At 47.0% G+C, this 19,416-nt stretch overlaps 9 protein-coding genes across 9 annotated transcripts; 3 read left to right on the plus strand and 6 right to left on the minus strand.

Moving 5' to 3' along the window:
• Positions 1–4: 4 nt before the first annotated feature.
• Positions 5–3,374, minus strand: BP5553_01711 ((Trans)glycosidase; the record flags this gene model as incomplete). Its single annotated transcript, XM_032010334.1, has 5 exons — positions 5–904; positions 953–2,112; positions 2,168–2,728; positions 2,964–3,082; positions 3,325–3,374. The coding sequence occupies 5 exons, from the start codon at positions 3,372–3,374 to the stop codon at positions 5–7; spliced, it is 2,790 nt and encodes a 929-aa protein (XP_031874388.1).
• Positions 3,375–5,123: 1,749 nt separating this feature from the next.
• BP5553_01712 (uncharacterized protein) lies at positions 5,124–5,815 on the minus strand (the record flags this gene model as incomplete). The annotated part of the gene is made up of 2 exons (XM_032010335.1): positions 5,124–5,314; positions 5,374–5,815. The coding sequence occupies 2 exons, from the start codon at positions 5,813–5,815 to the stop codon at positions 5,124–5,126; spliced, it is 633 nt and encodes a 210-aa protein (XP_031874389.1).
• Positions 5,816–7,300: 1,485 nt separating this feature from the next.
• On the plus strand, positions 7,301–7,884 carry BP5553_01713 (uncharacterized protein; the record flags this gene model as incomplete). The annotated part of the gene is made up of 2 exons (XM_032010336.1): positions 7,301–7,733; positions 7,790–7,884. 2 exons carry the CDS (start codon positions 7,301–7,303, stop codon positions 7,882–7,884), a joined length of 528 nt encoding a protein of 175 aa, XP_031874390.1.
• A 733-nt stretch (positions 7,885–8,617) lies between these two features.
• On the minus strand, positions 8,618–10,315 carry BP5553_01714 (uncharacterized protein; the record flags this gene model as incomplete). The annotated part of the gene is made up of 4 exons (XM_032010337.1): positions 8,618–9,241; positions 9,297–10,009; positions 10,067–10,201; positions 10,255–10,315. The coding sequence occupies 4 exons, from the start codon at positions 10,313–10,315 to the stop codon at positions 8,618–8,620; spliced, it is 1,533 nt and encodes a 510-aa protein (XP_031874391.1).
• Positions 10,316–10,876: 561 nt separating this feature from the next.
• On the minus strand, positions 10,877–11,543 carry BP5553_01715 (uncharacterized protein; the record flags this gene model as incomplete). The annotated part of the gene is made up of 2 exons (XM_032010338.1): positions 10,877–11,353; positions 11,427–11,543. The coding sequence occupies 2 exons, from the start codon at positions 11,541–11,543 to the stop codon at positions 10,877–10,879; spliced, it is 594 nt and encodes a 197-aa protein (XP_031874392.1).
• Positions 11,544–12,026: 483 nt separating this feature from the next.
• On the minus strand, positions 12,027–12,653 carry BP5553_01716 (uncharacterized protein; the record flags this gene model as incomplete). The annotated part of the gene is made up of 1 exon (XM_032010339.1): positions 12,027–12,653. One exon carries the CDS (start codon positions 12,651–12,653, stop codon positions 12,027–12,029), a length of 627 nt encoding a protein of 208 aa, XP_031874393.1.
• Positions 12,654–13,756: 1,103 nt separating this feature from the next.
• BP5553_01717 (PLC-like phosphodiesterase) lies at positions 13,757–15,023 on the plus strand (the record flags this gene model as incomplete). Its single annotated transcript, XM_032010340.1, has 3 exons — positions 13,757–13,835; positions 13,971–13,992; positions 14,054–15,023. 3 exons carry the CDS (start codon positions 13,757–13,759, stop codon positions 15,021–15,023), a joined length of 1,071 nt encoding a protein of 356 aa, XP_031874394.1.
• A 143-nt stretch (positions 15,024–15,166) lies between these two features.
• BP5553_01718 (Uncharacterized protein) lies at positions 15,167–16,409 on the minus strand (the record flags this gene model as incomplete). The annotated part of the gene is made up of 2 exons (XM_032010341.1): positions 15,167–16,045; positions 16,095–16,409. 2 exons carry the CDS (start codon positions 16,407–16,409, stop codon positions 15,167–15,169), a joined length of 1,194 nt encoding a protein of 397 aa, XP_031874395.1.
• A 335-nt stretch (positions 16,410–16,744) lies between these two features.
• BP5553_01719 (Uncharacterized protein) lies at positions 16,745–18,241 on the plus strand (the record flags this gene model as incomplete). The annotated part of the gene is made up of 3 exons (XM_032010342.1): positions 16,745–16,870; positions 16,931–17,076; positions 17,410–18,241. 3 exons carry the CDS (start codon positions 16,745–16,747, stop codon positions 18,239–18,241), a joined length of 1,104 nt encoding a protein of 367 aa, XP_031874396.1.
• Between the last annotated feature and the right edge of the window lie 1,175 nt (positions 18,242–19,416).

Genomic DNA, 19,416 nt, shown 5'->3' on the forward strand with positions numbered 1-19,416 from the left:
ACCCTCATCCGTGACTAGATTGATTGAAACTTTCCGGCTTGCAGCTCAACTCCTCGAATGCATCAAGAACGTCAAATCCCATACCCAACAACGTATCCCTCTCATCACCCTGAACCCAATTCAAGACACAGGTTGTCGCCCTATGCGCTTTATTTTGCTTGATGCCCAGCAAGGCAAGACCCTGAAGCACGATTGCCGCCTGTGGGCTGTTTGGAACGACGGGCGCTAGAATGCCTCCAACCATATCCCCAGCCGCATGGAGAACTGGTAGGTATGTTGCAAGGGGCGTTCCTGGTCTGCAAATGATAACCGTGCCTACCAATGCGCCATCGACTGGTGATTTTGCACGTACAATACCGCAACTTTTGGAGTCATCAAGGGCGAGTCGATATAGCTCAAGTACGTCAGGACCGGCATTGGATCGTACATGGTCGAGCACTGTCTCAGAATTCTCGCTGCCATGGATGAGGTCGAAGCCAAAAGAGACACGTTGAACTGATTGTAGGAGTCCCTCGGGTGGTTGCCAGTTTGACAGATTTCTAATAGTTAAAGTATAAAGGAGACGGGGAGATAGAATATCCCATCCGTTGTTTGCAAACCAGCGTTTCAATCGCGCGCCTTCCGAGAGGTCGCTCATGGGAATTCCTAGGTAGATTCCTGGGAGGCCGAGGCCGAGTTGTAGTTTCTTGATACCTGGTTTTTGGAGGAGACCGCGCATCGCGCGTTGGTGTAGCGAGTGCCCGATGGAGAGGTTTCGTTTTGCAGGGTCGACGAATAATGCCCCTATCATGCCAATCCCTCCGTAGAAGTATGTGGAGCAGAAGCCGAAAAGAGCTTGTGTACTGCTATTTCGGACTACATAATGCGATTCTTCGATATGTTCCCCTGATTCTGTAGTCATCGACTAATAGGTGTCAGTTACAGAAAAGCGCTTGGATAGACTGAGACTTACTAGCTCAAAAGAAGCAGCGGTAGCCCCTAATAAAGGGCACAGTTGGTTTGGTGGTGTTATTTTCTCGATGGTTTTTACAAGAGCCTGCAGACCCCTATGATCACGGTCTCTATTCCAGCCCTCCACTAGCCAATGTTGCCTAGACTTTTGCACCTTCCTACTCTTACGCAACGTTCCCGGAAGGGTACCTTGGGGGACAAATTCGCCAAAGAGCGCCCTAACTAAAGCCGACATTGCCGTCTCTGTAAAATCAAATGTGCAGACGTAGGTGCCTATCGCCTTGTCCATTGCAAAATCGTAGGGAGAACTGACTGATACCACAATCAAAGATTTTTTCTTTCCACCGGCGCTCAGCATTGAGCACATCATTGCTACATGCTTGGTGAAACCATTTTGATATAGATTTCGATTTGCATCTGCAGTTACTATAATAATAGCAGCCGCTCGGTTGATTAGATTCTCATGCACTGGACGGACGCCATTCGCTGTGTATGAAGTATGGAGTAGTTTCCCATGTCTCTGTCTAGCCAGGGATCTACCAAACTCCCGAAATACACCTTCGCCACTCATGATCGAAGATCTCTGCGTCCGTTTATCATGTTCGTTTGACCCACCCTGACTCTCTGCGGCTGCTTTTGTGGCCGCGGAGTTGGGTAGAGGTTTGATAAGCGGCGTGAGGAGTAGAAGTTCTTCCTCGGGATATAAGGTGTTCGACAGCGGCAAAAGGTGGCCTTTATCTCTCATGATAGTGATTGATTTATCGTATGCTCTTGTCGACAGTGAAACGTGAGCTGGGTGCAGGGTAGCTAACAGATTGATTCCGGGTGGATTCAAAGCTTTGTGCCAGGAGGTACACTTTGATTTTAAGTGCAGTATCCGCTTTAGCGATAGGTTGATTCTCTCTCTTGATATCATCCCGTTCTCAATTCCAAGTTTCAAGCCGGAAATGGCTTCTTGCTGGACTGCGAATGATCGACACAGCAAAACGAGATCACATCCTGCTTCGACTGCCATGACAGTTCCACCTCTCACGCCAATATCATGGCTCAAGGCGTCCATTTCTAGACATTCTGATATCGTTACGCCATTGAATCCCAAATCATGCCGCAGCAAATCATCTACGACTTGATCACTCAAGCAAGCATGCATCACGTTCATGCCTCAGTACTCTGTTAGCCTATTATCAATTAATGGTTCTACAGGGGCGGTATTCACCAGCATTTGCTATTGCGCAGCCTCCGACCATCATCGCATCCAATCCTTCTCTGATGGCATTCCGAAATGGCACCAACGCCCCAAGACTCAACTGTTCGAGTGTCTCGGTAATTATAGGCATATCCAATGACGATCCTAGGAAGTCAAGATTTCCGTACGATGGAAAATGCTTCCCACATGTCACAATGCCCGCGTCTTTATATCCATTCATCACAGCGATGCCATACTGAGAAACCTCTTGTGGGTCATCTCCTGTTGCTCGTACACCCAAAGGCTGATACCGTGCATTTGTCAGCACATCAAGTACTGGGCCCATTATCATATTGATACCAACTGCCGCCAGCTCTTTTCCTGTAGCATTGGCAACCTCATATGCCAATTCAGTGCTTCCAGTTGCCGCAACGCCCATGGCGCTGGGGAACTGGCAGATATAGTCTTCATCAAAGAGACTGTTGACGCCGCCATTTTCCTGGTCCAGTGCAATAAGCAGAGGTGCTAGGTGGCCGGAATTATGGGCGATAGTTTGGAGCTCTTTAACAAGAGTTGCAGTTTGCTGTGCAGCTATAAATCGAATATGGTCAGGAGAGTCCATATATCTATTAAAAAAACAATTGCGGGAAACGATATGATACAGGAAAACAAGCAGTTAACAACGAATTAAGAAGATGGGTAAGATGATGCCAAGTCTAGTCAAGACAGCCAAATAACTAGTAGTGTGGGAAGCTTGAATGTTGGATATCTTTATTTTACCTCTTAGGTATGAATACCCACACAGCGAGCGCATAGAACTACTTACATGTTAGATTTTTAGTGGTCAACAAGATAGAACCCAAGTGGTGATCCTCGATCAAAGTCCGAATCTGTGGTGTTACTTCAGTCCCATCAAATCCCATATAGAACATAGCACCAATCGCCCTGTTCCGAAGTCAGCTAGCTTCACTTGGATGTTGACCCTTCGAAAAGAGGCTGGAAAAAGAAGCAAACTGGCACAGGACAGCTGTCACCAATCGAGGAGCAGATTTTTAACAAGCTAGTGATATACGACGAATAGCCCATTGAAGAACGCTGGTTCGTCCTGCTTTAACCACGCTCCCGCTCAGGTTGCGCCGGGCAATATCTATTCTATTCACAAGGCGGGGATGGCTTCGTCTACTCACCAATCGAGGTCTTGCCACAGCGGGTCCAGCTTAACCTCAGGAGGCTCCATCTTCACGCGTTACCTACGATCAACCGTCGTGGAGACGCCCAGGTCACCTTGTGGTGTGATACTGACTCGGTTCAACTTCGCTCTTGCTCCTCTCCGTTATCTTGCAACGGAGCATGTTCATCAAGCGTGTAGAGTTGGATAGGGCGTAACGTCTCTGTTTATGCAGAGGAGTCGCGCGAGGAGACGTTCAGCCTCGCAGTGGGAGGGTGACCGTGGGAGGCTCTAAGGCCAAGCTGGCTGTTGGTAAAACCTTACAATATCTTCAGGGGCTCTTGAAGGCTTGGGAGTTTGAAGGGAAAGCCACTGACACAGTCGGATTTGGCAATTTGGCGATTTGGCCTGATGAATGCGGGGAGAGTCACGTGGCAGATAGTAAAATTCCGAATGCGGAAAAAAGGAACGTAGCATCAGTTATGAATTACATAAGCTACCTATACGAGTACGCAACATCCGGGGCTTTCTATCTGTCCTATGCAAGCAATCTATATCTTACTCATGCCAAACCCTTTAGATCCACGACAATCCTCCTCGGGATCTAGCCGAATCGTCCTAATAAACCGCATTATGAATTACCTAGGTACGAGCAACACTAGGGTTGATGTCGAGTCAAATCCCTATCTTGTACCGCGCAAATCGCTGATCGCGACCCTTGCTCAATCGACACGCAACGTCAAGATAAGAGCTGGTAAATGAAAATCGGGCTCAATGTTCTAATACGGCACAAAACAGCACCCTTCCAGTCCGTAAGTAATCATGATCCTCATCCTATGACGCTAGGCACCCCTCTCATAGGAACACCGCATTTTTGGTGCTTCGCCGAACCCGCGCTTACATCGATGGTAGGGTCGAGTACGACAGTGAATATTTAAAAATTCGACTATACGACAATGAAAGCCTCACTTGTCCTTTCTCGAAATGATTGAAACCGATGAAGCACCTACACAATAGGTGTGTGATGATGGGGGCGTTCTGTAAACTGCTGGCTAGGTCACCAGGCTACTTCAAAGTAGATTCGTTTGTGTAGTTCTCTACAAAACTTCTTGAATATAGATCGCATACTCTTCAGCACAGTAAGGGAGAATGTTGTTCAAGATATCCGGCCGAGTCCTTAAAGTGGAAGGCTATCAGTACTATCACAGATATAATCGACCTACGCCGTCCGACGAGTGTCGCTAAAGATCAAGCATCAGTTTGTAATCTCTAGGAGATGTTGTACTTTTCATGCTATGTTATTTTTATCTGTAGGTCCTCGTGGTGTCATTTCTATGCTCTCATTCTACATATGAAATCAAGTGGGAATACACTCTGACCTGATGGGGGAATAGCAGCATTGGGGCTGCGGTGTACTAAGCTTCGCTCGCAATGCTCAATTGCGTAGTTCTCCCATGGAGGCTTATGTTATAGTTGAAAATGAGCCGAGACGGTCTGATCAGGGTGGCTTTACTCCGGACAGGCTGCCAATTTTTCAAGACGTTTTGGATTTGATCCGAATCACAAGCTAGTTGATTTCTATTTTACACAACTGGAAACAGGATGCTAAAAGGAAATTCCAACCACATCAAAACAAAAGCAAACCCCGCCCCTAAAGAAATCTCCTTCTATCTAAGCAGCGCCTATATAAAGAAAGTCCACCAAGCGTTTTCCATGAACCTGCCTAGTTCAACCTCCAGTGAAATTGAATATTCGAGTTTATGATCTAGGCCTTTTGTAAGTTTTAGAACGTATTGCTTTTGAGGGAGAGAGAAGTGCTTACGCGGCTCTAGGTAGGGCATGGTAAGAGATTTCACCATCACCCTCAACTTGATAAGTTCCTCCCTTAGTATCAATGTTCTTGCTGCCATAGCATTTATTTCCCTTAGTTGCCATCTGCATGAGATAATTCTTGCAGTTGCCCTCGTCAGGTTTATGTTCCCCGTTTGATTTCTTGTTGTGGATCTCAACTGTTATGTTATCAGTATGCCACATTTCTTACATGTAAAATAGGGCACGGGGATCTTACAATCAACAACACCTGGAACATGACCCTTCAGAAAGAACCCGCCGGCTATGCGACTTCCAAGGATTCCTTTCGGTGGAATGATCGAGGGCGTATCATCCATGGGGTGTGTGATGTGGTAGCACCATGCGTTCACAGCAGACTCATAACCAGAGCCCGCAGGGCTATAAGTGTCTTTGATGGGCATCCAGTTGTCGCCACAGCTAGAGATATGGCTGCTTTTTCTTGCTTCAAGAACATCTGGTGAGCGTTTGTCCGCGTTGGATAAAGTTCCAGAGTAGTCTTCAAACGTGATCTCACGCTTGTCGTCGGCCGAGGAGGTTCCCGAGTAGTCTTCGAATGTGAATCGCTCAGCCAGATCAGCGTTTGATGTGGTTGATACGGTGGGCGCCGCCAATGCAAGTGCCGCCATGCACGAGAGGGATCCGATAGTGAGGAAATGCATAATTGATGATAGTAAAGTTTGGGGATTGAAGTTGTTGCTAATTTAAAGCTGTAGATGGTATTTGTGTATAGAGAGATTGAGGTGTTCTGATGATTGTGGTGAATGATGATGATGAGATGAGAAATATTGCTAGAGGGATAGCTATATTATATACTACTCGCAGATGAACTTTCTTTCCTTAGTCCCAAGAACCTCCCTTGATATTTTCGTATCAAAGGATAGCTTCGCCGTGGTCGAACGCCTCGACCTCGCCACAAGTGGGGCTTTCAGAATCCCATCCTAAGAATCCAACTCCGCTCATCAATCCACGATGTATTCCCACGGAGCCCAACCTTTCCAGGCTTAGAGACCAGAGCATCCTCCTCTCAAGCATCTACTTCTATTTCCGGTATCATCAAGTCGCGGATAAGTTATCCAAGGTATCATTCCTCTTACTAGAGCGCCACATTCCTTTGGATTTTGAATCCTAAAGAGCATTGACACCAAGAATGAGGCCCTTCATCCTTCTCAACCTGTAAGATATTAGGGCATTGGCAAAAAAATCACTCATCCAGTAGACTAACTAGGGATAAATTTGAAATCCTCCGACGAGTATGGCAGTGTACCCGACCTGCATATACTCAGCCTGATGGAAGTATATCCTGGTGCGACATCGTGGTCCTGCCTAGAATCACCGTTAGCAAGATCACTCTAGCTCGACAGTAGAGCGAAGCCCTAAGTAAACATGCTGGTATACCTGCCCAAAACATAATTTAATTTCCGCCACGGAATATCCCTCGTGAACAGTATAGGATTCTACGGTTTGTGGCGGTACCAGTGGATCACCTAGTGTAAGGCATAAGGCGCGGAGCCTCGGAACTTTCACGTAGAATGGAGTACGGCGAGGGGTAAAGTAAGCTTCTTGAAACGCTTAATCGCTTAGTTTTGGCATCTGCCAATTCCCAACATGCGCCGCCAACGCGCCGCAGCACGCGCCGCAGGCGTAGTGGAACGGTCCGCCAGATACGAGTAATATGTTGTGGCGTAGAATTTGAGGAATTTGACAGGGGGTTTTTTTTTAAAGTCGGGTAAGAACTAACAGGGGAGATATGCTTATACGTCTTTGGGTTTAGAATCCAAATTCCTTTAATCCTCATCATGTGAAGATTCGTTTCAAAATACCCCTCCAAGAAGAGGCGTAGAATGATCCTCGCAATGTTTCTAAACGTAGACTGACGAACTGCACGGCAAAGTAGGCTCGCAAAATGTTTAGACGCTGGAGAGCCTTACCGCTAAATCCTTCTCAAGGGCGCAAAATAATAGATGCAATTGTTGGATGTGATGTTTTAGCGGTACGAACAACATATAAAGCTCTCATTCACTCCATATAGGACAAATATCCCAATCTTTACACTATTATCATTCCAGTTTTCCAGTCAACACAACACACTTCTTTCTATATCCTTTCTTCGAGATCATTACAATTCAAAAGCCTTCACCATCACCATGAAGTTCCAGATCACTTTCTCCGCCCTTCTCTACACTTTATTGCAGATACAATCCGCTCTTGCGAACCGGGGCTACGATGTTCTTAATGCAGTCTATCAAAAGGCTCACCCGGGCCAAAACATGGCGGCCAACCAGCGATATGTCTTCGTTGAAAAGTATCAAGGCGGCTCAACTGATATGGAGCAATGTGTTGCCGGATACACCCACGTTGCTGTGGTTGTAGGATCTGTTATTCACACGGGACACGATCAACATTTCTTCCAAGGAACTATGTACCATCTGACCACACAAGGTGATCGAATTTTCAATTATGGGGATCCAATTGAGATTCCTATGGTCCCGGACTGGTCGCCCAGGACTTACCGCGTGGCTACCGTCACGTTATACAAAGGCACCACGACTGCCGAAGATTCAACGATCAAGAATCTCCGTAAGTATTGGATTCTTCGATACTTTTGGCGTTCACTGACAGCGGGCGCTCAATAGGTGATCAATACCTCCGCGAACACGCGAAGTACAGTCTTAGGTCGAATAATTGCAACTCATTCGCAGAGTGGATGACGAGTAAAATTGTTTCGTGAAGGCTGTGTATTGAAGGGGATGCTCAGATGGATCGTGGTAGTCATGTCACATGTGTTTCTCGGAGTCCGGATGGGGTTTGGGATTGGAAGTGCAGCGATGTAGAGACTTAGATGTTGATGTTTGCTAGTTTAAATGGGATTTCACTTGGTTTCTTAAACGATGTGCTCTTAAGTTGAATCTCATATATTTGGTGAAATTTTATGGAAACTGGTCTTCTAAAGTCACATATTTAGTGCATTTTATTGGAGCGGTCTTTTAAATGTGATGGTTCGCAGTTTTCTCTGGAGCTGTGTACGCCCCACAAGAACCGCAGCGGAAACCTTGGCATTGCCTAGGTATGGACTGTTAGAAGGTTGAGTCAAGGATGCTTATACTTCTCCAAGATCCTATCGATATTTGGTAAGCTCGCACGGGAGGATTTAGGGTTAGAGATGACATAGCCATTGTAGGATCAAAGCCATGACAGGGAATGGCCACCCCACTACCTCGTATAATCATTAAATATCTAATAATACTATTTACGTGAATGCACCATGACAGGGGAATGACCACCCCACTACTTCGCATAATTCAACCCATTAATAATGATCCTATTTACGTGAATACACCATGTTTACCGCTACCACATGATATTTAAGCATTATGTGACAAGGATGGTGAATTTGCTTGTACTTGTAGGAATTGGTCAGCTATAGTCCATGAACACCATCAATTTCTAGTAGTTACTCTACATCAAAAGCCAAGAAATTTGATATCATCAGCACTAAAACTCCCTTCGATAGAGGCCCCTTCTTGCGCATGTTGAGTGATTGGTGTGTTTCCTTCCTCAGTTTGAAACACATTTTTTCTTACAAATGCTCCCTTACCATTTTCGATTGTTAGTTCAACGGATTCGGAATTTTCGGTAATAATATCGACCTTGATACTGATTTGATTTTGGCCGTCGGATGAAAATGATACTTTCGAGAGCTCGCGTCTTTTGTCAAAGTAGACGCAATGCACTGGTTCAAGCTGGAAAATACAAGTGTAACCCTCGTCGCCGGATGGCTTTTCTTCAGAGCAAGCACCTAGCAGGATACCGAAGGTTACATTAGTAGTATTGCGTAATCCGGAAACCAACACCATGGCGGTGCGAGTGCGAGATGTTACGCATCCATTGAAGGTATTTTGGTCGAGGACGGTATAGGAGGGCAGCCGCCAGGATAATGGTGGCATGGTTGGCTTAAAGGTAGCTAGTTGGCAAATAATGGGTTCGCCCAAAGCTTTGGGGGATAATTTCGGTTTTGGTTCAGCTTGTGGTTCTTGGGCCCGAAGGAAACGTGTGAACAAGTTCGACAGACCGTCGAAGATACGGGGCTTTTGTCTTGTCAGTAGGATACATCGACCAAGAAAAACATATCCACAAACTCACCAAATGTGTTGTAAGTGTTCTCGTGAAGCTATCCCATGTAACCCCATCACCCCGCTTTTCATCATCGCTTTGGGAAAATGCCTTTAGAACACAATCTGTGACTTGTTCAAGCTGAAGCTTAAAACTTTCGCATTTCGGGTCGAGATCTTCACGAGTGAATTGATATAGCAGAAGTAAGCGAAGCAGAGAACGTAATTCTCCGAGTGGTATTATTCCCGTTAAGTCATCGGAATTCGAGGACGGTAAAGCTAAAGCTGGAGGCAAAGGCGGTGCCTTAGTTACGGAATCCCTTTTCGAGGACCAGAAACGGATGTTGTCAACGGAAAGGGCATGGAGGGCTTGGATGAGGTCTTCATCAGTGCAGTCATTTCGAGGAAGATCGGCCACAGGTAAGGGGACACTCTCAGTGAGGCTTTGAAAGAGTAGTCGGTGGGTTTTCAACCGCAGGTCCTTTTCGTACTGCTCCACGCTCTTGTATTCGTAGTCAGGCGTTCTGTTGAACGAAAGATCATAGTGGTAAGGGAGCATGATGATAATGACTGCGCTACGCAGCACGTCCAAGGTAAGGGTCCCAGTTGTACGAGTTTGATAGGGATAAGAACCCAGGCGTGAAACCATGCGATGGAGGATAGGAGCAGCATCCGTAATGATGTATCTTAAATCTGCCGGGAGAGTAGGAGAGATAAATTCCACCAGGGAGGCCGTATTCCAGTCTTAAAAATATCAGCATTGTTTTAATCAGCATCGGGAAGTGGACGTGGTATCCTGACATTCTTGTGGCTGGCCTTTGACCGAAAACTTGGTAAAAATCTCATCGAAGGTAGTTGTAATCATCTTTTGCTTTTCCAGGTCCCATTCTCTTGATCTTCTAACTAGGTAGTGAGCAAATTTGGCTTGCAGTTGGTCTTTTGATATGTTAGCCCCAAAAACAGAAAATAATACCACTTGTCGGGCTAACCTTGGGTCTCAACCGGCGTCAGGAACGCAGCCCTCCTTTCCCTTGAAACTTTCTGGCCCATAATGCTCCGATATCTGGAAGTAAAATCTCAACTATAAAATTGAGCGCTGCCACAAGAGAATCAGGCCCAGAACCGTTGACCTTTAAGACTGTGTATCAAGATTCAAGTGGTAGCAGGCAGCCACTGTCCGGGGGGAAGCCGGGTGGCGCAGCCAATTGCGCCACGGTTTGCTTCCAAAACCAACGCCAACAACATACTCTGTACGGAGGGCCAAGCGGCGCAAGGCCACGTACGGAGTTCGTACTTTACCTACCAATGGATAGATAGCACAAGGCCATATCCTGGTAGGAGCACCACGCCGCATATGCAGACATGAAGCACCGAGGCAGTTGCAGTGATGGCTTCGGCCTCGTGTTGGTGTCCTGAAAGCCTGCGATGACACGGGTACCTTACCTTACCTTACCTTACCTAGGTAGGAGTGAGAGTTGGAGCTATCACGTGGGGTTGCTCAAGGAAGATGAAGAGTTACGATGCCTGGATTTGGAGTCGCATACGGTGGATTACCTGGAATCTCGTTTTTTAAAAACGAGTTTGCAAGTATAGTAAGTACACTCTATCCACTCATGCCGCTGTTGTCAAGACTTTGCTCAGCCAATGCATCGCCAAAACCAAGCAGACACCCTTCCCAGCCTCCCACCTCTTTCCTGGTGTCATGATCCACCATCCCAACCCCCAGCATCCGCTGAATACGGCCCAAATTGATGCTTGTTTCCCCCAGCTCTCAGTCATCGGGATGGTGGCCAGGAGCGTACCTCCGGCGACGTAGTTGAATACCTCCAGGCTGCGTGGACTCTGGACACCGCTCACCACATGCTCTAAAAGGGACAAGGTACCAATGAAGACGTGGGCGTGAAGTAGATAATCCAGCAATTCTGAGATTTTCGCGGGATAGAGCTGGAAGAACGGGGTGAATGGGATGGATTGGTAAGATATGCCGAGGACGATTGCGACAGCGATGGCCCTTTGGATTTTTGAGATCGAGCGGACTTGTCCTGGTGGGACCATTTCTACGTTTGAGCGTGCCACGCGTGCTTCGGACTGATGGAGTGGTAAGTAGGCATCGGTGGGAGAATGTAGAGATATGCAAGCCTAATCTTCATGGTCTTCATACTTTGTCTTCCATTCCGCCTTCCATGTCTGCTAGGTCTGGACTCAACTGTTGGCTGGTGGTTGGTGATTGTTCGAAAGTTGGGACAAAATTCAAAATACTGACCAACTCAAAAGACATGTATGGGAGTTGAAGTACTACATATAGAGACGGTTCACCGGCCTGTTTCGAATTCGGCTTGTCGCGCAGGAGGCTGCGCCACGCCCAGAAAAACAGCGACTCGTCAGATCCACAACTCACGTTTACACACCGTGGCCACTCACAGCTCGCATGGCCACCAAGGGGAGATTTCGACCGCGGCGTCTTGTCCAGAGTACATCTATCTATGGCATTTGAACTTCACAAAATTGTGAGGCTACAAGCTCTCACAGGTGCTACACTTAGCTATGGAACACGAGTCGCACCTATTGAGTATATTTCTAACAACAGCGGACCCGTAATTGACGCTATAGTCTAATCCACATACAGACATCCTACAAACCGAACCGATCCAGAATAACGAGAAATCCAAAACCGTGCGGCTAAACATATTTTAGCGGCCCTTTCAGCATGGTACACACTGCTTTCCTTGATTCTGCAGTTACCGTCGTGTTGTTAATCTCCTCAGTCCGTCACCAGCAATGATCGTTTCGCGGCGGGAGCTGGCGGACCGTATTTGAAGAAATGGCAATTAATGCCGAAACTCTTGGAGCACGCCCATGTCCCTGCGGTCCCAACTGCTATCAGAATCAGGCCGGCAAGTTGATCATCGCCAAAATCCCCATTATAAGCAGGTGCTATTAATGGGACGCTCGCCGTGAATGCTGCCTTGGCTGCAGTACAACAAGCTTTGCCCTTGTCCAGGCGTCGATCGATGTCGGAATAAGTCGAATCGGTTACCGCGAACGAGCGAGGATGTCGAGAATGTAAATCCGGGCTCTCGAGATCCTCAACTTCATAAGTGTCCTCGTCGCCAGAGAAGTCTCTCTTGGCGAGGCCAATATTCGCTAGACAAGTTTTGGCCGAATTGCTGCACGTAGAAGAACAACATTTTCGATTGAACACAAAGTCGGTGCAGCTCTGGCGGCAAGCCAAAAGTTCGTTGGTGCCTACGGTGAATGCATCACTGCAGCCTGTGAAGCATCCAAGCCTGATCTTGTCGACGTTCTGTCCAAGACAGTTTGTGCAGCCGATGGCGTCGATCCATGATGGCGCCATGGCAAGTAGAGAGAGAACCATGAGGAACTTCATAATGAGTAGGGAGTAGTATTTGTGCTGGGGCGAATGAAGTGTAGCGAATGCAGTGAAGTTTTCCGAGATCCAAATTCAACGTTGATAGATATGAGTTTGATGGAGATGTCGAATATTTGGTGGGTGGAAATTCTAGTTATGAGGATGGAAGGCTGATACCGGAGGGAACGAGCTACGAAAAAGGGAACAATGCTAAGACTACTTCTATCGCCCTGTGTAGTAGGGCCATCTACACCCAGGAAAAGATTGAAAATGCGCAACAAATATTTTTAGTAGCTGAGGATTCTCCTCATCATTCCGCAGGGATTGGTACCTGGTATTTTTGGGCATCGACCGGCCCCTACGTAAAACTGTTGGGAATGAAGGGCGAAGCTTAAGATCCTACGTTAGCTTGCAAGAATGAAGGATGAAGCTCAAGATCCTATGTTAGCTTTGCAAAAATGAAGTTAGTAAGTCGCTCACGAGGCGGTGCTACATAATGGCAACCCCGGCCAAGACCCATGTGCCACAGGGGTTGGGTTTCAGGAAGAACAAGCAACATCGACCCTGGTACAGGCGCTTGTGGCGTGGTTCAACTTGAAGGATGCAAGTGCACCTTACACACTTCATATTTCTCGATCACAAGATAAATTTCGGACCATTTGCAATGCCCGTCTGACTCAGCGGCTCACATCGTGGCTTGATAGCTTAAATCCATATCATATCTTGGCATTGGGATCCAGCGGCGCAAGCTGGTCTGCGATGCGGTGTGATCCTACTGACCCCATCGATAACTTATCCAACCCGTATTGTGCAACGCCACCATGACGGGCGAAATGGACAGCTGCGGATTCAACCTGGTTTCCTGACCTGATGCACAATATGGGACACGGAGGTCCAGTTCCAAGTATACTTTACCACGCAGTAGGAGCTAGCGCTTAGAGGGTATCAAGCCGGTTAGTTGAATGGTGGCCTTGAACGAAGTCGGAATAAGGTCCAACATTCAAACCACCTCCGTACTCAATTGGATTCACTTCTTGACACCCTATTCCGAGTTTTGTCTATTATCGATATCATTGAATCTTCACTACGAATTAGTTCGTTTTATATTTCAAGAAGCTATCATGGCAGTTGGCAAAAGTTCTGATTTCGGAAGCGAGACTGACCTGGTTACCGATGTCGAGCGAGCTTGCACAAAGTCAAGTATGCTTCGTCGTTACAGAAGTCCACTTCCTAAAGTTGGTTTATGGCCTCGCAGCCGCCCGTATTGGAAAATATTAGTTGGAGAGAGGCAGGCCCTCAGAAGAAGATTATTAATTATTCTTATTGTGCTTGTAGTATTGGCGACTATTGGCGTTGGGTAAGCTCTCGGCCTTGAGATGATAATCAAGGTTATGCGATGCTAACGATATATCTAACAGTATCTGGTACTCGCTACTCTATGCCTTGATACGGATCCTTACTCCTCCCCCAACCCCAACAAATGGAATCCAAAAAGTAATATCTCAATGGATGGAACCCGGCTCCTCTTCTCAACCGGCACCCGCATGGCTTGAAGATTTTACGAGGGACATCACGCCTATACCTTGTCACTCACACAATGACTACTGGCGAGCTGTCCCTCTCTACAATGCCCTGGCCGCAGGGTGTACTGGTGTGGAAGCCGATATCTGGCTCTCAGACAATGAATTACTCGTTGGACATAACCGCCACTCTCTCCGCAAACATCGTACTCTCAGAAGTCTCTACATCGATCCTCTCATCTCAATTTTGGAGAACCAAAACACACCGCAACCCTTTAGCAACAGCTCGACTCTCCGAGGTGTCTTTGACACGAATCCAAACAAATCTGTAGCCTTGCTGCTCGACTTCAAGACCGACGGCGCCTTACTCTTCCCAACAGTGGAAGAACAACTTCTTCCACTGCGACAGAAAGGTTATCTAACCTACTTCAACGGGTCAACTGTAGTCCCTGGTCTAATCACAGTCGTTGGTACCGGCAACACGCCGTTCGACCAAGTGATTGCCAATTCCACATATCGCGATATTTTCTTCGATGCGCCACTCTCCGACCTCGCAGCAGAGTCAAAATATACGAGTGAGAACTCTTATTATGCAAGCGTCTCGCTATCAAAATCACCGGGTCGTACCTGGTTCAACAAGCTTTCTTCAAAACAAGTAGATACTATCAAGGAACAGATTAAAGTAGCGGACGATAGGGGGTTGGTATCACGATATTGGGATATTCCCGCCTGGCCTGTGTCGTTAAGGACGAGTGTTTGGGAAGTGTTAGCGCAAAATGGGGTTGGGTTGTTGAATGTTGATAATTTGGCGGCAGCGAGTAGGTGGAATTGGAAATTTTGCACGGTTTTGGGGTTAGATTTATGTTAGGCCCGTTTTAGTGTCCAACGGGGGTATATATCTGAAATTCTAATTGACTCCCAATTGTTCCCCGAGACCTGTAATTCTAATCAAGGGCGAGGGAATATAACATCTCTATGATAGTGGATAACTTATGCCATCCTAAAGTCCACTTATCTTCTAGCTACAACAATGCACCCTCTGACAATACCACTGCGAGCCCACCATTTGAACACCTTTCCAGCCGCTCTGTACCTCCCAATAGTCATGCCAGTATTTTTCAGTTCTCCGTCTCGCCTTTCTATGAAAGATGCCATCCCGGCAAAGACGTGATCAGATATATCTCGGATCTCAATCTTGTTCCTATCATACCCGGCGGCAAGTAACTGATTCCTATACTCTGCGATTGTAACGAAACTAGAAAATGGAGTTGCGGCAAAGAAGCAGACAAGGCGAAGAAGGATAAGGTCCCAGAGAGATGGCGTGTCAGACAGAAGGATGTCAAATGCCATTATAGAAGCGTTTAATTCTCCAAAGGCATGGCGGAAGATGGGTTCTCGGGATGGGATGAAGTGATAGAGAGTATCGAGTGCAAGAACCCAGGTAGCCTGGTTAGGTGTTGTGGGGGCAACATCTGTGCCGTCTTCCTTGGGTGACGTATCGGCGGCAGCTTCGTGAATATCCTTGGTCCAAGTGCTAGGCTTTGCAGCGTCTGCACAAAACAACTTAACTCTGCTTCCGTCTGTATTTGAGGACGAATATAACCGCTCATTTGCAAAGCGAAATTGGGATGGGACAATTGTCAAGCCGACGTAGCTATCTAAAAGATAATGCCTAGGTGAATTGGTAGCGCTATCCCCAGTTCGTCGTATTTTGCGTGCCAACTGTGCAAGATATATACTTTGGTCACCGCAGCCGAATCCAAGATCAATAACTCTGAACCTGGTACTATCCGACTGACTAGACGGCATCCTATCTGGTCCCAACAGTCCGGCTGCCATTAGCACCTCGTCAAGAAGAGCACGGCAAGCAGCTGGGAAACTCGTTGTTTGCTAAGGAAGAATTAGAACTTCAACTTCAACACCCGATGAGCTATCTTACCTCCCAAAAGCCCATGTTCATCCACATTGACGCGGGAGGCACCTCAACATTAAGTATCCCGTGATCGAGTCTGTAAAGATCATGATCACCTTCATCTTTTGAGAGGAAGAGATATGCTGCACCCCGTTTGAGGGCGTGTGTTAAAAACGGCACTAGTATGGCTCCCGATATGCATCCAGCAACGTAGACATATACGAGATTGGACATTCCATCTTGAAACATGTGATCAAACCTCTTCATGCCAACGGCAGGCGATATGGATATCGCAAAGCAGGCAGCCACGACCAGGCCGGCAAGCCATTTAGTTCTACTCATATTGCCGTATAGCCCTAATAGGTAACGATCTCGGCTTTGTAGGCCAAGTATCTGTTGATTCTCCAAGTCATTCGGAGAGAAGAAGCTAGGTAGGCAAAAGTAAATAAGCTTTATGCTCGCTTGTGGCTGTTTAAAACAGAGGAGAAACCTCGGCTGTTTTGTGCACAGCCCCACTCCTATTTTTGCCTCCAACTGCCCTCAACAAAATAGCTTCTCGATACTCCGTACAGTCCTAGATTCTCGATATAGTCCTAGATTGCGCTCTGTATCACGTACAGCTTTGCAGTACCTTTGGCTACCGTCTTGAGCCGCAGTGTAGTTCTGTTGTAGCCAGCATGGAGGGAGACACGAACGTCAAGTGCCGGGTGGCGGTCGTCGGGTCCGGCATGGCTGGATTAGTAACCGCGTACCTTCTGAATCAGGACCCCGAACATCGATATAATGTTGAGGTTTTTGAGATTGTAAGACCCCGAAGTGATTTACTCTCCGATATAGATCGATCTGCTAATACAGTGCCTTAGGGAGAGCAGTTGTCTCTTGACTCCAGCTCGCTGTCTGTCCCAAACCCTGAGACGGGAAATACTGACCGGATTGATCTTCCAATGCGTGCGTTCTCAGGTGGATTCTACAACAACCTGAAGGCCATGTACGATTTTCTGGGAGTTAAGTACCGACCACAGCGTTTTCTATTTGGGTTCTCAAGCATTTCATCTAAGCTCAGCTGGACGTCCCAAAAACCCAAAGAGCGTTTGCATTTTGTACACTCTTCCAATAACCACATACTGTTCCCAATACGGCCCCAGACCGCGACCCTCATAAACCACCTGTTTGAAATTGGGTACCTAATAGTGTGGTACGCATGGTTCACGATATGCTGTTTCCTTGTGCCACCAATGCCCGCCACGCGAACCATGCCCTGCGAGTCCTTCAGGTCATATGTCCGGAGAATCCACCTCCCAAGATACTTCGTCTCAAGCTATCTCCTATCATTGTTCTCTAGCGTGGCGACATGCCCCCACGAGGCACTCTTGGAATTCCCAGCACACGACCTGATTGATTACAAGAAGAAGACCAATGGGGACCAGCATTATACCGTCTACGGTGGTGTCAACCAGGTCCAGAGAAAGCTGTCGCAAGGCTTACAGATACGAAAGTCGGCAAGGGTGGTTTCAGTGGAACCCCAAGCTCAAGGAACCAGAGTCTGCTGGGAAAGTACGCTGGATAACCTCAGATCTGATACGTCAGAAGCTATATTCGATAGGGTTATCCTGGCCGTGCCACCGAATGTTGTTCAGGCAATCTTTAAACCCTTGCGATATGAAATGTCACAAATACCGACGATTTCCGTTCAGAGTGTCGTTCATTCCGACGAGACTACAATTGGACGATTGTCCGGCACCGACATCCTGCATTCATTAAGCACCAAAACTTTGAGGAAGGGCTCCGATGCGCAGATTATCTACCTGAGGACTTTCGCCGAGGACGAGCCTCAAACGGAGTCGATCCATGTTCAGCCATCAGGCTTACTCGTCACGACTTGCCCGGTTTCGGTGATTGACCCTACCAAAACAACTCAATGTTCAACTTTTACACGTGTACTACGTACACCACAGAGCCGGCAGATAATCACAGACGTCTTCAACCGCACGTCCTCAGGACCCCAAGTGCATCAGGAGAAGAGTAAACCTCAATGGAGAAACGGGGACGAAGGAGTCTGGTTAGTAGGGGGTTGGTGCTGGGATGGAATGGTCTTGCTGGAAGGATGTATCATCTCGTCGATGATTGTTGCAGATGCTTTTGGCGTCGAGATACCTTGGAAATGCTACCTGTGAAGATGCTGGATACATCTATTCCTTTTAGCATTGCATTGTCCATATTTGACCACATGCGGTAACGCAATACGATCTCTCTAATATACTAGAATCATTGGCTATAATCCTCCATAAGCCCTGAACCTATGCTACCACTTTGTTATAATGCTTAACTATTCGGCCTACTTTACGTAAGTCACCTAACTCGGGCTAGCAGGGACGTCTCCGAATCATTAATAGTTTCCTGAGATATCGCTTCCCACCCTTCCAAAGCAAGACTCCATATTAAATCGTCACCCCAGTGGCCATGTTTCCTTAGAAGGGTCTTAGGAGGTATCCAACTATTCTCAACTGGAGTAAGATCAGGGGAATGTGCACAATTAAAGTAGTGCTTTAGCCCAAGAGCCTCCTGCCACTTTTGAACAGGGGTATTAAGTCCATGCTTCGTTCGTGTCCATCGTGGAGTGACCGACGAGATTGGCGTATTCAAGAGACAAGGACCGGCTTAACAACGTGATCATAGAGATCCAACGTCTTATACAGACCACGAACGACACTTCTAGTTCCTCCTCTAAATATTCCGCGCTCTAGCTCATCCCTCAAGCTCTCTTCCACTGGTTGATTCTACCCTCGGCTTTGACCTATGTTCCATTGGCGGCACAATCGTCGCACGGTTCATGTTTCTTTGTGCTGCCAAGGTAATTGTCCTTGGGTGTGCCACCACATCAGGACCGCAATGGCCACACACCATTGTCACTGGCGCGATATCGTTCTAGCGCTTGTTTAGTCTACTTCATTGTTAGGTAACCATTTGCTCTGATAATAATGAGACTTTCGCACGGGATGCGTGAGTTATGAAGTTTGCAATAAACAGTGTCTTTGTTGATCCTAGCTGCCTAATATCTAGTCATAGCTGTTAGCAGCTGATCGCATCTCCCGTAAGAAATAGATCATACTTTCAAACGAAACACTGGATTCGGGTATGAACAGTTTTGCTGTGAGAGCAGCGCTGTTTAGATAAACGTTTTTGCAGAAAGACATCTATGATGGATTCAACGATGCAATTTAAATGATTGGATATTAGACTGCTAGCACATACGGGAAGTCAGGGCAGGAGAGTTTGACGTGTCCCCAAATCCTGCAGTCATACTAGACTTAAATATGAGTCAATCTTAGAATAGCCAATCGGTAAGTCG

This window comes from Venustampulla echinocandica (genome assembly GCF_003357145.1).
Source record: "Venustampulla echinocandica strain BP 5553 chromosome Unknown scaffold_0, whole genome shotgun sequence".
Taxonomy (NCBI): Eukaryota; Fungi; Ascomycota; class Leotiomycetes; order Helotiales; family Pleuroascaceae; genus Venustampulla; species Venustampulla echinocandica.